Raw genomic sequence first — 15038 nt, 5'->3', positions numbered from 1 at the left:
GGGCGCGCGCCGGCCCCGCGCGGCGACGGCGCGAGCGCGAGCGCGAGGGCGGAGATTTGCATGTGCGAAGTCGGGAAGAGGGGGAACCACCGACAGAAAACCCCGGGCCGCCCTCCCTCGCTCCCCCGAGGTCGGCCGCACTCCGCCGCCCGGCCCGCCTCCAGGTGCTCCCTGGCGGCCGGCCCTCCCGACGTCACCCCACCCTCCCACCACTCCTGAACTTTAAGCCACGCTCGGAAGAACACCCGGAGGAGGGGGATTTCTAAGCAGCCGGCGGCCGCTCCGCGAGCACGCAGCCGCCACCTCGCGGCTCCCGGCACACCTTGCGCTCTGGAGTTCTCGGCACTCAATGGTAGCCCGGCGGCCCCCGGCTGCGACTCCCGAGGGCGTGGCCAGGGCGTGATAGGGGCGGGGCCAGAGGGAGCTAGCTCTAGCCGAAGGCAGGCTCCGCCCCCCCCGCCCTCGGGGTAGGCGACGGCCCTACGTCAGCCGCGGGAAATTCCCTTTCCGCCGGGCCGTCCGCTCCGCCTTCTGGACGGGCGAAGCCGGTGACCGGAGCGCGAGAATTCAGGGGGTGGGGAGGTGTGAGCCGCAAAACCAGTGGAGGACGGGAAGGAGGAGGAGGCCCGAGGGGGGGGTGGTCAGGAGGACTCGGGGGGCTCGGCGACACAGAGCTCTCCAGCCTCCAGACGGACCGACGGCTGAATGACTGACAGCCTGGGGCCCGACGCTTGGAGTCGCCGGCCGGGCGGTGCGGAGAGCGGAGCCATGGCCTCGGGTGAGTGGTGCGCGGCGCGAGGCCCGCGGGCCCGGGGAGCCGCGGTGAGGCGGAGCGGAGGGGTCTCGTGGCCCTGGGTTTGGGGGGCTCTGTTGGGAAGGTTCCGGCTTGAGGGGCCTTTCGCCCGGCAGTTGGAAGGTTCCCGTTTCGGGGTGTGCGAGCGAAATCACAGCCGCGCTGTGCCCCGCCGCCGCCTGAGAATCAATCCCCGGCCTCGGGGCGTTGGGACGGCGGAGACCCTCCGCAGAAAGCCCCGCCGAGGGGTCGCCTGCTGCCAGTTTTAGACCAAGAAAGAAGGACCCTACTACGGGACCACAGGCTGCTTCCTCCCTTTAAGATCCATTGCTGCTGATGGCGATCGTTCTGGTCCTGACAGTTAGACGCTGGCATAAAAACAATCCTCGTCGGTATTTTAGCCAGGGGTATGTGTGTGTGCGTGTGTGTGCGTGTGTGTGTGCACTGGATAACTTACCGCGCACACTTTGAGTCTCACACCACTCCCCCCCTCCCGACCCCGCCGTTAGCAATTAAGGGGGAAAGATGCTTTGGGGGCTCGGTGCTTAAAGCAACGGGCATCACCGAAACGGCACAATTACTAAATGTAAGTTTCTTTTGCTTTAATAATTTTGTAGGGCTCTGGCTTCGCTGGGAAACCAGCGTGTAGGAAATCGTTCACAGGGCTAGAGAGGAAGTCTTGAACCGACAGCTGAGTGTAGGGCTGGCTACCGGTCCCCTAAAGCGGGTGAGCGGCGAAGACTTAGCTGCTGGCTGGCCCCTTGCCCTGGTGTTGGCGAGGGTGTGGTAGGCTCGTTACCGGCAAGTGACACCTTAGGTCCAGACCTGGAGCCTAAAGAGGGAACTTGTTTTTGCTTAACCCGCATCCATCCAATTGCCTGTGACCCTGTTTAGAACACAGTGGAGTAGAGAAGAGGAAGTAAAAAGTGTGAAGAACCTCTTTAAAGGGTTGAGCAGAACTGCTGTAGGCTGAAAAGGAAATTAGGGTGTTTCACATGACATTTGATTTCAGTTTGTCTGTGGTTTTCATGTGAGAATACAAGTGTAGTTTAAAATATTTCAACTTTCTCTTTACCCACTTAAATGACTCCAGACTTTCAGATAATGTTGTAAATTCACAAATTCACGGGTGACTTCAAATATTTGGAAATGTATTGGCTATGGGAAAAAGATTTGTATCAAAGTCACAAAAAAAAAGGCAAAGAATAAGGCCAGCCTCTGGCTGTTTAACGAACCATAATATATTGCATTATGTAATGTATAATTTTTCTCCACAAAACAATCCTTTCTATAGAGTACTTTATGAGCCATATGATTTTAAAATTTGATAGAATTTAAGACATATTTTACACTATATTTTGTGCTATTATAAGAAATAATTTCCTAAGTTGAAGGGGAAATATGTAAAGGAAGGTAGAACTGGAAGTTTTAAGGTGATTATCTCCAGAGTCACATTAAATAGGACTATTTAAAATATAGTTAGTTATTAAAATTAAAATTCAGTTATTTGATACTTATAGAAAAAAAGTTTTAATGATGTCAGGGTATATTTTCCTTAATCAGTTATAAAGACCTTAGACAGAAAAAAAATTTACTGAATTATAAATTCCCATCCTGTTTTGAAACATCACTTTAATAATGACAAAAATTGCTTAATTACTTATATATTGTCTAGTGTAGATTCGTTTGTAATGAGGATGTCTTGTAAAAGTATTTTGATTGTCAAGTATGTAAGACCCATGTTGTATGTAAATAGGTATATGTCCTTGAATAAGTTGTACCTATAATGTAAAAGCAACTTAGATCACAATCTCATAAGCAAAATATTAGTGCCATGAATAGCTGAGACATGATGATTTTGTTCAAGTACATTAACAGAGTAATTAGTATTTCACAGATTAGCTATTAAGCTGTTTCTTATTGCCTTTTTTATACTACATTTTGATTCTAGTTTGACATGATTCATTATAATAGACAAAGTTTCATGTTCCTAAACCTATCAAAGGTGCATATAGGCAGTCATAACTTTCCATGTACATTTATGATCCTATTCCACTTAAGTAAAATTAGATATCTTATACCTGAATTTAAAACTTACTGTTTCAGTAAAGACAGTGATTTGACTGTATGGGACATATCATTGAGGTTACTAGTATTGAGTATTGGCTTTGATGAAATATGCTTTGCAATTCAGATTATTTCTATTCATATTTTCCTTAGTATGATTCTGCTGTCATATAGTAGAAATTTCATGAAAATATTGTTTTTGTAAACCATACTACTAGCCAATTCTTCTTAGTGTGAATGTCAAGAAAACTAGTAAGGGGAGGAAAAATGTATGTATGTATAGTGCAGCTTATTATTTAACAACACAACTGCAAGTTAGGCATGGATAGCTAAAGCAAATGGCTTCTTTTTTAAGTAAAAGACTGCACACACGCACACATAGATGTTGTTTCTTAAGTGTAGCACATGCAAAAAATGACAGTGGTATAAAATTTAGAATGGTAAACATTAAAGAGAATGAGAGAATGAATTAGTTAGGAGTCATATGAATCATTCTCAGGAACATCTGGTTATATGTAGTTCTTTCTTAAGTACAATTTAAAGGACTCAGAATTTACTTTTGTCCCAGTTTTCTCCTGTCTGTGTTTTCTGCACAATTATATCTGCATTTTCTGCACAATTATTTTTGTAGCCATATAACTTAAATATTTTAGTGGATATACTTACATATCCACTAAATAATTATCTAAATTTTAAAACATATTTCATCAAAACCAGTACAGCTTTTTCTGAGTAGTTTTTATTGGAGAAGTAGCTAATGGACTTTCCTGTCCTGGTTGGCTTCTACTTACCATCCTCAGATCTCAGCTTCCTGAGTAGCTAGGATTACAGGTATGAGCCACTGGTACCTGGCTTAGTCCTTTAATTTTTTAATAATTGACTTGAAGGATCTTTGTATGTTTTCTTGTTTTTGTTTTTGTGCTGTTCCTGGATCTCAAACTCAGGACCAGGGCACTAGCCCTGAGATTTTTGGCTCAGGGCTAATGCTCTATGATTTGAGTCACAGCTCCACTTCTGCCTTTTTTTTTTTTTTTTTTGGTCAGTTGTGGGGCTTGAACTCTGAGCCTGGGCACTGTCCCTCAGCTCTTTAGCTCAAAGCAACCCCTCTACCACTTGAGCCACAGTGCCACTTCCAGTTTTCTGGTGGTTTATTGGAGATAAAAGTCTCACGGCCTTTCCTGCCTGGGCTGGCTTTGAACCTCAATCCTCAGATCTCAGCCTCCTGAGTAGCTAGGATTACAGGCATGAGCCACTGTCGCCTAGCTAGAATTCTGTTTGTTTCTTTTGGTGATGGTGGTACTGAGGTTTGAGCTCTTATATTTGCTTTACTAGTTGATCAACCAGGCTCAAAGAATTTTTTTTTTTTTGGTTGGTTGTGGGGCCTGAATTCTGGGCCTGGCACTGCCCTCAGCTCTTCAGCCTAAGGCTAGCCCTCTACCACTTGAGCCACAGTACCACTTCCGGCTTTTTCTGCTTATGTGGTGCTGAGGAATCAAACCCAGAGCCTCATTCATGCAAGACAAGCACTGTACCACTGAGCCACCTTCCCAGCCTCTGCCTTTTTTGGGAGGTTATTTGGAGATAAAAGTCTTACAGACTTTGCTACCTGGGTTGACTTTGAATCTTGACCCTTAGATAATAGCGTCCTGAGTAGCTAGGATTGCAGACATGAGCTACAGGCACCCAACCTTTATAGATTTTTAAATCATTCACTTAGTAGCTATCTACTTAATATTTGTGTATAATGCACTGATAAGTAATACAATTTCTGCCCCCAAGGGGTTTGGAGAAATGAAATGAGTTGTTTTATTTCAAAAACAAATAAAGCTAGATGTGAACAACTGTAACATTAGTAACTCAGGAGACAGGCAGGATGACTGAGTTGTTGGTCAGTCTGAGCTACCTAGTGAGACCCTGCTTCAAAACATCAAAATAACTGTAAATAAATAAATAACAAGTGAAAATAGTGATTGTCCCCCAAACTGAAGTGAACTAGAATTGCTACATAGTTGTTTCTAAGAAGGAAAGATTATTTCAGTTTGGGGAAAATGCAGACTATTAGAATAAATGCTGTAATTCTGTTACTTGGTTTTTAGTGAGTGAGACTGAGACTTTTTTCCTATTGCAAAAGGAAAAGTATATTTCAAAATGTTTCAACAACTACTTTTCTACTTTTTTTATCTATAGACTTCATGAATCTTGTTTAAGTACGTGTCATATAATCAATGAAATATTTAACTACTTCTCTTGAATGCTGACAGTGAGTCTAGCATTTTTTTATCCTCTTTCTCCAAAAGCATTATCTACTTACCCATTAATGTCATTCTATGACAATTTCCTACCAAGACACTTTTAAAAAAGCAATGGACAGAGATTTATTGGGCCTTTAGTTCAACCATATAAAGATGTCACTGAAAAAATAGCAGATTTTGAAAATAAAATACATGTTCTCTCAAATACTATTACAAGGACATCTAAGTATATGAACTATAAATAAAAAGGGCCCAAATCAAATTGAATAAAATTAAAGGCAACAGTACTAATAAGAACAAAGTAAGAAATAACTAAGTAGAAACCATGAAATGATGAATGATTCTTTAATATTTCTTTGATGCCTAATGTTTAGGTACCAAATACCTTTCAGTTTTGTCTTTTAAGTAATCGATCCCTATTATCACTGCTATATTTTAGACATACTCTCATCACAAGCAGTCCCAGTTATCTATACACAGTTTCATTTTCCTCAGTTTAGTTACTTGTGGTCAACCACAGAACAAATTATGTTTCATGGAAAATTCCAGAAACAGTAAGTTTTAAATACCTTTTGTTATAATATTTTGTTATAATTGTTCAATCTTTTTTTTGGGGGGGGGTCAATCGTGGGGGCTGAACTCTGGGCCTGGTCGCTGTCCCTCAGCTCTTCAGCTCAAGGCTAGTGCTCTACCACTTGAGCCACAGTGCCACTTCTGGCTTTTTTTCTGCTTATGTGGTGCTGAGGAATCAAATCCAGGGCCTCATGCATGCAAGGCAAGCGCTCTACCACTGAGCCACCTTCCCAACCTCTAATTGTTCTATTCTTTTATAGTTAATCTATTATAAAGCCTAGTTTGTGAATTGTATATGTATATAGGAAAAACTGTATATTTGGGTTCAGTACTCTAAACTTCTGAGGCATCCACTGGGGATCTTAAAATACATCCTCCACCAAGAAGAGGGAACTACTAATGCATTACAGTCTCTAAACTGTTCATCTCACCTTTCTTTTCAGTGGACACACTGTCACTATAATTCTCATTCTGGAATGCCAATCTGATCACATCATTTCCTGCAAGGAAAACAACATCATCAATTGCTTTTCACACATAAAATGGAATCTCTGTTATTACAAGTGTTCTGACTTTGGGTTCTCCTGCTAATAGTAGCATTGTATACTACCATTGGTTATTCTTAAACCAATTTTGTCATGAACACACTCTTCTCTTTCCCTAGGATATATTTTTTCCTCTCTCCTTCCTCTCCCCATTCTTTTGTTTCATTACCTGTTTTTCTGACATAATTAGACATTCCTGATTCTTATTTTTTTTCTCATCATTTTCTGCAAAAAAAAAATAAAGTTTTGCTGGGCGCTGGTGGCTCACGCTTATAATCTTAGCTGAGGAGGCTGAGATCTGAGGATCACCATTCAAAGCCAACTTGGGCAGGAAAGTCCGTGAGACTCTTATCTCCAATAAACCACCCAAAAACCAGAAGTGGCGCTGTGGCTCAAGTGGTAGAGCACTTGCCTTGAGCTGAAGAGCTGAGGGACAGTGCCCAGGCCCAGAGGTCAATCCCTATGACCAACCAAAAAAAAAAGTTTTAGTACTTTTCTTACTTTTGTAGACTAGAAATTTGTGGTGCTTACCTCATTGTTCCATAAATCATTATGGTAACAATTGCAACAGTGTCACTGTATTATTGTTACCAAGAAAGCATGTGAAATAATAATGGATTCCAATTATTAAGTATCAGTTATGTGTATAACACTTGGTAAGAATTTAACACATGTAATAGCCAACCCTCACAACTCTGTGAGGTGGTGCTATCATTTTTACCTCCCTTTTACAGTGGAGGACATTAAGAGATGTTGATAACCTTTCAAGTTGTGTAAAGTGCCTGGGTAAAATTAAAAGGACTCTGTTTCTAGTACACTAATAAAGTTTGCTTTGTGTTACCCTTATGAAAATTACATTCTAACTATATAAGCCTTAGTAAAATGGACTTGTAATTGTGGGAATTTAGAAACACTAAATGGATTGGGGGAGACTTTTGTTTCTGTTATTGGAATAATAAAGGGAAAGATGTATATGTTTCAAGCAGCTTATTGATGCATAATTGATATGTTACATGTTTAAATCATGTAATTTGGTAAGTTTTGACATATATTTACAACTTAAATCATTAATACCATCACAATAACTAATATGTCCATCATCCCTCAGAATTTCTCATCTGTCCTACAGCTCCTGTTTTAGGCAATTAATGATCTCCATTCATTATAGATTAGTTTACATACTCCAGAATTTCATATAAATGGAATTATATAGTATATGCTCTTTGGGGATTGGCTTCTTCCACTCAGCATAATTTTGAGTCATTCATGAAGTATCAGTAGTTAATCTTGAAGGTACATATTTTGAATAATATGCCATATTCGCAGCCCCTTGTTAATAATAAATAGCAAATAATTATTTTCTTTTACCTGTTTTCTTATTTGTGTGTGTGTATCTGCATGTGAGTATATGCACGTGCTATTGGGGGTTGATCTTAGGGCATTGTACTTACAGGCAAGCATCCTACCACTTGAGCCAGACATGGTCTCAACTCTGTAGTGGTTTTTGTTGTTGTTATTGGTCCAGCTCTGGCTTTTGCTGGTTATTAATTTTGTGTGTAGGTGTGTGGGTGTATGTCTGTGTATGTGTGTGCCAGTCCAGTGGGTTGAACTCAGGACCTGGGTACTGTCTTTGAGCTTTTGTGCTCTGTCACTTGAGCTCCACTTTTGCCTTTTATCGTTAATTGAAGATAAGAGCCTCACAGACATTCCCACCTTTGCTGTCTTTGAAGCAAGATCCTTAGATCTCAGCCTCTGAGTAGCTAGGATTGCAGGTGTGAGCCACAGGTGGGTGCTTATCTTGATGATAATTTTGGAGATAGGGTGTAACTTCCTGTCTTGGAGAATGCCTGAATAGTGATCCATAATTTAGACTTTAATAGACTTTCATTGATGGGTTAACAGGTATGTGTTGCTACTTCCAGCATCCCTCTATTGAGATAAGAGTCAGACTTTTTTGCTTGGGCTGGCCTGGAACTTTATTCCTTCCATTCTTAGCCTCCTGCATGGTCAAGTATGACCCATCCATGCCATCTAGTTTTTAAATGAAGTCTTCCACTTTTACCACCAAGTGACTGACTCCTGTAATACTACAAAGAAGCTAAATCTTGGAGGGGCGCATCTTTCCTTTTCAGTCTTGATAACTTTAACCGTGGCATTTAATGTTGGAAGAGAAAAACCTTAGTTTTACTGTGCTGTTAAAGAAAATTATTAAAGTGCATTGCACTGTAAATCTAATCTCATTATCCCCTCCCTTTAAAAAATTTCAGGTGTTTATAACCCGTATATAGAGATAATTGAACAACCCAGGCAGAGAGGAATGCGTTTCAGATACAAATGTGAAGGACGATCAGCAGGCAGCATTCCGGGGGAGCACAGTACAGACAACAACCAAACATACCCATCTATCCAGGTAAGAGACTCTACTGTATTTATCTCACTTTTAGTAGTTCCTAATTTAGCTTTGGAAAGTGAATTAAAGGCTCAGATTCTTCACATTATCCTCTGCCATCTTATCTTCCTTTTATTCCCTTTTTTCTTTTAAATTGATTGTATTAGATAGATGTGTATGGACATTCTTAATATGGAATTCTCCCTGTTATATGTTGTCTATTAATCTAAGTAGCATGACTTAGTATACAAAAGCAGCTTTTAGATATGATTCCTTTTATAACCACAAATTTTATAAAGAGAAAAAAATCATTTACATATGGAAGTAAGAGAAATTATTGTGTAGGTTAAAAAATGGATTTGAAAACTTATTCTTCCTGTGGCTGTAGTCTTTTTGTCTTAGGAACTATGGAAAAAGAGAACTTTCTCCTTTCATTTTTCTTACTGTTTATTGCTTATTTCTGATACTTTGGATTATTGACATCATTTAGAATATCATTTTTAAGTATATTCCTCACATTAGTATGTTCTTTGCATTTGAGAAATAGTTTTTATTGAAAACAAATTTGATGAATATACTGTATTTCTATTACTAAGTTTAAGTTTTTTTATTTCATAAGCTGCATCTCATTTGCTTTTATTAAATATCTTTTAAATACCAGTCAAAAGGCTTAATGGAGCCAGCATTTGTTGTTTTGGAGGGCTTTTTTTTTTTTTTTTTTTTTTTGGCCAGTATTAGAGCTTGAACCCAGGGTCTTGTGCTTATTTAGCTTGTTTGCTTTTGGCTAGTGCCCTACAACTTAAGTGATGCTTCCAGTTCAGCTTCTTGCTGATCATTTTGAAGACAGAGTATCATGAAATTTTCTATCCAGGCTGGCTTTGAACCTGAATCCTCCAAATCTTAAACCTCCAGAATAGCTAGGATTACAGACAAGAGCCACTAGAATCTGGCTTCCAGTTTGAATTTTTTACTCTTTTGTTTTTGTTTTTGTCGGTCAGAGCCTGGGCACTGTCCCTGAGCTTTTATACTCAAGGCTAGCACTGTACCACTTTGAACTACAGTGCCACTTCTGATTTTTTGGTGGTTAATTGGCAATAAGAGTCTCACAGACTTTTCTGCCCAGGCTGGTTTCAAACCACAATCCTCCGATCTCTGCCTCCTGAGTGGCTAAGATTATAGGCATGAGCCACCAGTGCCCAGCCAATTTGTATTTTTAAATCACATCTTTTGCAACAGTATGGATTTGGTTTGTCTAATTTATTTGAGTGTTAAATTGGACAACATATATTTAAAATAACTTAGAATTTCTATTCTTTCAGGCCTTTGAGCCATTTTAAACTCTTTTCCATGATTCAACTTTTCTATTTCTTTCTAAATTTTATTTTTTTAATGTTAAAAAATTTTAAATTATTTATTTAAAAAAATATTTCTAAGATTTATATACTTCCAATTCCAGTAGGTCATAAACATTTTACAGCTTGAGATCTGTTATCTTAAGATCTGAAGTGGTTACCTACTCTTTCATCCAGAAAAGCAACAAATATTTCTTGGTTACTATTGTTTAAATTCAAAATTGTAATTTACTGTCTTCCACCTAGTAAACCAACCTTCCTTAATTACTTAGCTTTCATGTAGTATGCTGGTATTTATGTTTCCTGCCTGTCTTTGCAGAATTTCTTTCTGCTTCTCCCATGCAAACCTCTTTTACTTTACTATGAGTGTTCTACATGTATTGTCTGTGTGAAACTTCATCTTGTTAAGCATTTGTTGGTTATTATATGATAATATAGATATATTTCCCAATTAACAAATTTTTTGTGAAACAAAATATTGCAACTAAGTAAAATGATTATATTTATGTGGTATTATTTTCAATGTGGCTTAAATATATATTGATATGTATGGTCTGCCAATGCATATAAGAACAAGGACACTTAGTTACCTAACAGGTAAGTATTTCTCATGCTTTTTGATTAAAAAAGATATGCTATAATTCTACTTGTTTTAAAAGGCTTATTTAAGCAGAGTCAGATGATATGACCAGTTGAAATTAGGAGCAGAAAATAATGTGTCCAGCAATTGAAAGGTAAGTTTTTCCTTGCTGGTATTCTCTGCAGTGTTTCATCTCAACTACAATTGCTTGTCAGCTGAACTTTATTTAGTGTTAACTGTACTTCATCAGTTCTGATGAGATATATTTATGGATAATATATTCTCTCTCTTGCAGATCATGAACTACTATGGAAAAGGGAAAGTTAGAATTACATTAGTAACAAAGAATGATCCATACAAGCCTCATCCCCATGATTTAGTTGGAAAAGATTGTAGAGATGGCTACTATGAAGCAGAATTTGGACAAGAACGCAGACCACTATTGTAAGTACACAGACATAGACAACTCAAGAATATATAGGTAGATAATGCCCTGTTTCCTATTCATAACTGTCAGTTACATTTTAGCAGAATAAATAAGTATAAAAAAGAATCGTGTGTGCGTGCGTGCGTGCGTGCGTGTGTGTGTGTGTGTGTCAGTCCTGAGACTTGAACTCAGGGTCTAAGCACTATCCCTGAGTTTTTTGTTTGTTTGTTTTTTGGGGTCCAGTCATGGGGCCTGAACTCTGGGCCTGGGCGCTGTCCCTCAGCTCTTCACCTCAAGGCTAGCTCTCTACCACTTGAGCCACAGCACCACTTCCAGCTTTTTTCTTTTTGCTTATGTGGTGCTGAGGAATCGAACCCAGGGCCTCAGGCATGCAAGGCAAGCGCTCTACCACTGAGCCACCTTCCCAGCCTATCCCTGAATTTTATTTGCTCAAGGCTGTCTGGCACTTCAGGCACAGCTCCACTTCTGGCTTTTTAGTGATTAATTAGAGATAAGATTATGTCTCACAGACTTTTCCTGCCCTGGCTGGAAACACAATCCTCAGTTCTCAGCCTCCTGAGTAGCTGTGATCATAGGTAGGAGCTGCCAGTGCCTAGCAATAATCCTTTTTTTTTTTTTTTTTTTTGGCAAATAAACCTATACGTGGTTGTAAATATACTAAGGTACTAATAGTAATTGTCTTTGGATGGATAGGATTGTGAGATTTTTGTATTTTTGTTTTATATTTATTTTATTATAACTTATTTATGCAATGAACATGTATTGCTCTTGTGGGAAAACAAATCTTAATTATAGCAGAAAAGGGTTGACAACGTTCCTTTTATATAAGTAATAATAATTTAGATAAAAAACACTTTAAGTCCAGTATGATGGTGGATTGCCTATCTATTAAATCTCAGCTCCTTGAAGAACTTAAGATAAGAGGATCTCTAGAGCTTATGAGTTTAAAGCCAGCCTGAGCAACAGAGTGAGACCCTGTGTTAAACAAAATGAAGCAAAACAAACACTGAAAAGAAAAACAATTTTAAATGTACTTTTTAAAGCCTAGCATGGTGGTGTTTACCTATAAAGTGAGCATTTGGGAGGCTGGGGCAGATTGTCCTTCAGTTTGAGACAAACTTGATTATGTTGTAAGAAAAAAGTAAAAATTCCTTTTATTAATAGTAACAGAAATCTAAACTATCTAGTGATACACATTTGGCAAGAAATATTTCCTATCTATATTACTATATAAACTTTTGATCATTCTTGTCTTGCAATACTCTTTTTTGATTTCTAAAAACTTCTAAAACTTTCTAAAAACTTGTTTTACTCTCCACTTTTCTGGCTATACTTTTAAAAAATATATATAGACAGTAATTTTTTGTTGTTGTTGTTTTTGTCGGGTGTGGGGCTTGAACTCTGAGCCCGGGCACTGTCCCTGAGCTCTTCAGCTCAAGGCAAGTGCTCTACCACTTGAGCCTCAGCCCCACTTCTGGTTTTCTGGCGGTTAATTGGAGATCAGAGTCTCAGGGACTTTCTTGCCCGGGGTTGGCTTTAAACCACAATCCTCAGATCTCAGCCTCCTGAGTAGCTAGGATTATAGTCATGAGCCACCAGCTCTTAGCAGTAAAATTTTTTGATTACTTCAATTATTGTCTTAATAATTGATTTTATGTTTATCTCACCTATACCTCAATCCAAGATTCCATTAAAATTGATTACTCATTATGTGTAGCATTATATTTAGCATGAACATTTTTGTGATACCATGTTATATGAAATATTTTGGGCAGAAATCTACAGAGATTATGGCTCTACTATTTTCAAAGAATCACTTCAGGAGACATGTGGTATTAGTTTTGTTTCCATTCTTGGTGATTTTGACACTGTTATTAAGAACTTTCTCTTAGGCCGGGTGCTGGTGGCTCATGCCTCTAATCCTAATTACTCAGGAGGCTGAGATCTGAGGATCGCAGTTCAAAGCCAGCATGGCAGAAATGTCTCTGAGACTCTTATCTCCAATAACCATCAGAAAACTGGAAGTGGTACTGTGGCTCAAATGGTAAAGTGCTTGCCTTGAGCTGAAGAGCTCAGGGACAAGTGCCCAGGCCCAGAGTTCAAGCCCCACGACCGACAAAAAAAAAAAAAAAGAAAGAAAAGAAAAGAACTTTCTCTTCCCCATTTAAAAAGTATCTGTCAGCCTGGTGCCATTGCACCTGTAATCCTAGCTATTCAGAAGACTACAATTCAGAAGATAGTGGTTCAAAGCCAGACTTGGCAGAAAAGTCTCTAAGACTTCATCTCCAAAATCATTAAAAAGTTGGGTTGGAGGCAGGACTCCAGGGGTACAACACCAGCCTAGCAAGCAAGCTGAGAAAGTACGAATTCCTGAGTCTAAATCCCCATACTGGCCAAAATAAAAAAGTATCACTATCAACTTAGAATTATTTAATGTATTATAGTTCATTATTAGCATTATATTGATTGTCAAATGACCCAGATATGATCAATACAAACTCCTTCATATGTTCTCATTTTTCTTCAAGCACTTTTTTATTTTCCTACATGTGTGTTCAAGACTTTTCTTGCTCCAGCCTAAAGACCTTTAGTTTTCCCCAAGAATCTGTAGCTTCAGTGTGGAATAGTTTTATTTTGATTGCTTTCTCAATATTCTTGAAAGCACATCAAAATATATCCCAGATTCTCCTCATACTATGACATTAGCTCTTCCTTCTCAAAATTGGTCTTCCAAAGTGTCTAGTCACAATATATTCCAATAAAGCCACGAATATAAGCATAATCCCTCACCCTTATCCAGGTGTGAATACACTAGCCTTTTCAGTGACACTTTAATCTCTCTCTGTTACCCAGTAAAATCTTATCATTACAACACTAATTCAACAGTCTGAATTTGAACCCTTTAAATAGTCTTCTACCTCCTGGACTTTCATCTGCTCTTATACTTTTTTCCCTTAGTTTTCCTCACATTAGCCAAAGTAATCTTTTGTTTAAAAAATTGCTAATATGGGCTGGGAAAGTGGCTCAGTGGTAGAGCGCTTGCCTTGCATGCTTGAGGCCCTGGGTTCGATTCCTCAGTACCACATAAGCAGGAAAAAAAAAGCCGGAAGTGGCGCTGTGGCTCAAGTGGTAGAGCGCTAGCCTTGAGCTGAAGAGCTGAAGGACAGTGCCCAGACCCAGAGTTCAGGCCCCACGACTGGACCCTCCTCCCCCCCAAAAATAAAACAAAAATAGGGCCGGAAAAGTGGCTCAGTGGTAGAGTGCTTGCTTTGAATGCATGAGGCCCTGGGTTTGATTCCTCAGCACCACATAAGCAGAAAAAGCTGGAAGTGGTGCTGTGGCTCAAGTGGTAGAGCACTAGCCTTGAGCTGAAGAGCTAAGGGACAGCGCCAAGGCCCAGAATTCAGGTCCCATGACCGGCAAAAAATAAAATAAAATAATAAAAAATTGCTTATATTAGTTTTATAGGGAGGATTTCATTGTTAAATTTCCATTCAAGTTTAGACTATAGTACAATCATAGCGATCTTTTAAAATAAACTAGAATTGCTCTTGGATTAAAAATCAGCTTTCCTTCCATGGCCTGCCTACAAGGCCCATATAACCCACATGTATTTCTAGCCTTCTGTTGTCTGGTGCTTCCCCTAATCTCTATATTCCAATCATGAAAGCCTGCTTTAGATTCTTCTGCTCATAGTGCTCTTGTTAGGAGTCTTTGCATGATTAGTTCTTTTTGCCTGGTTTAGTTCGTCCCCTAATTTAGTTCTGTTTGTATTAAGTATCACTTCCTTCAGGAAGTCTGTTTGCTCACTCTGAATTGATCAACTTTGTCCTATCATAAGCTCGTATAAATTGTATGTATCTTCTTAAAACTTGTCATGATTCATGTTTTACATGTCTTTTGTGTATGTGTGTGTGTGTGTGTAATTATTTAATTGCTTTCTGATTCATCAGATTGGAGTTAGCAGACTTTGCTATAAAAGGCTAGATGGCAAATATTTAATGCTTTGTGAGCCTTCTGGTCTCTGGTACATTTCCCT

At 39.3% G+C, this 15038-nt stretch overlaps 1 protein-coding gene across 1 annotated transcript in view; it reads left to right on the top strand.

The window, feature by feature from the left end:
- The first annotated feature begins 612 nt into the window (after nt 1-612).
- LOC138835949 (proto-oncogene c-Rel-like) overlaps nt 613-15038 on the top strand; it is a 29397-nt gene continuing 14971 nt past the window's right edge. The window contains exons 1-3 of the mRNA XM_070034528.1: nt 613-778; nt 8498-8640; nt 10847-10995. Coding sequence (XP_069890629.1) covers nt 706-778; nt 8498-8640; nt 10847-10995 — 365 coding nt within the window. The 5' untranslated portion in view covers nt 613-705. The remainder of the gene's footprint in view (nt 779-8497; nt 8641-10846; nt 10996-15038) is intronic.

This window comes from Dipodomys merriami, unplaced genomic scaffold (assembly GCF_024711535.1).
Source record: "Dipodomys merriami isolate MVZ:Mamm:240054 unplaced genomic scaffold, mDipMer1.0.p SCAF_242, whole genome shotgun sequence".
NCBI classification, from domain to species: Eukaryota; Metazoa; Chordata; class Mammalia; order Rodentia; family Heteromyidae; genus Dipodomys; species Dipodomys merriami.
This window is presented reverse-complemented; position numbering and strand designations above follow the sequence as displayed.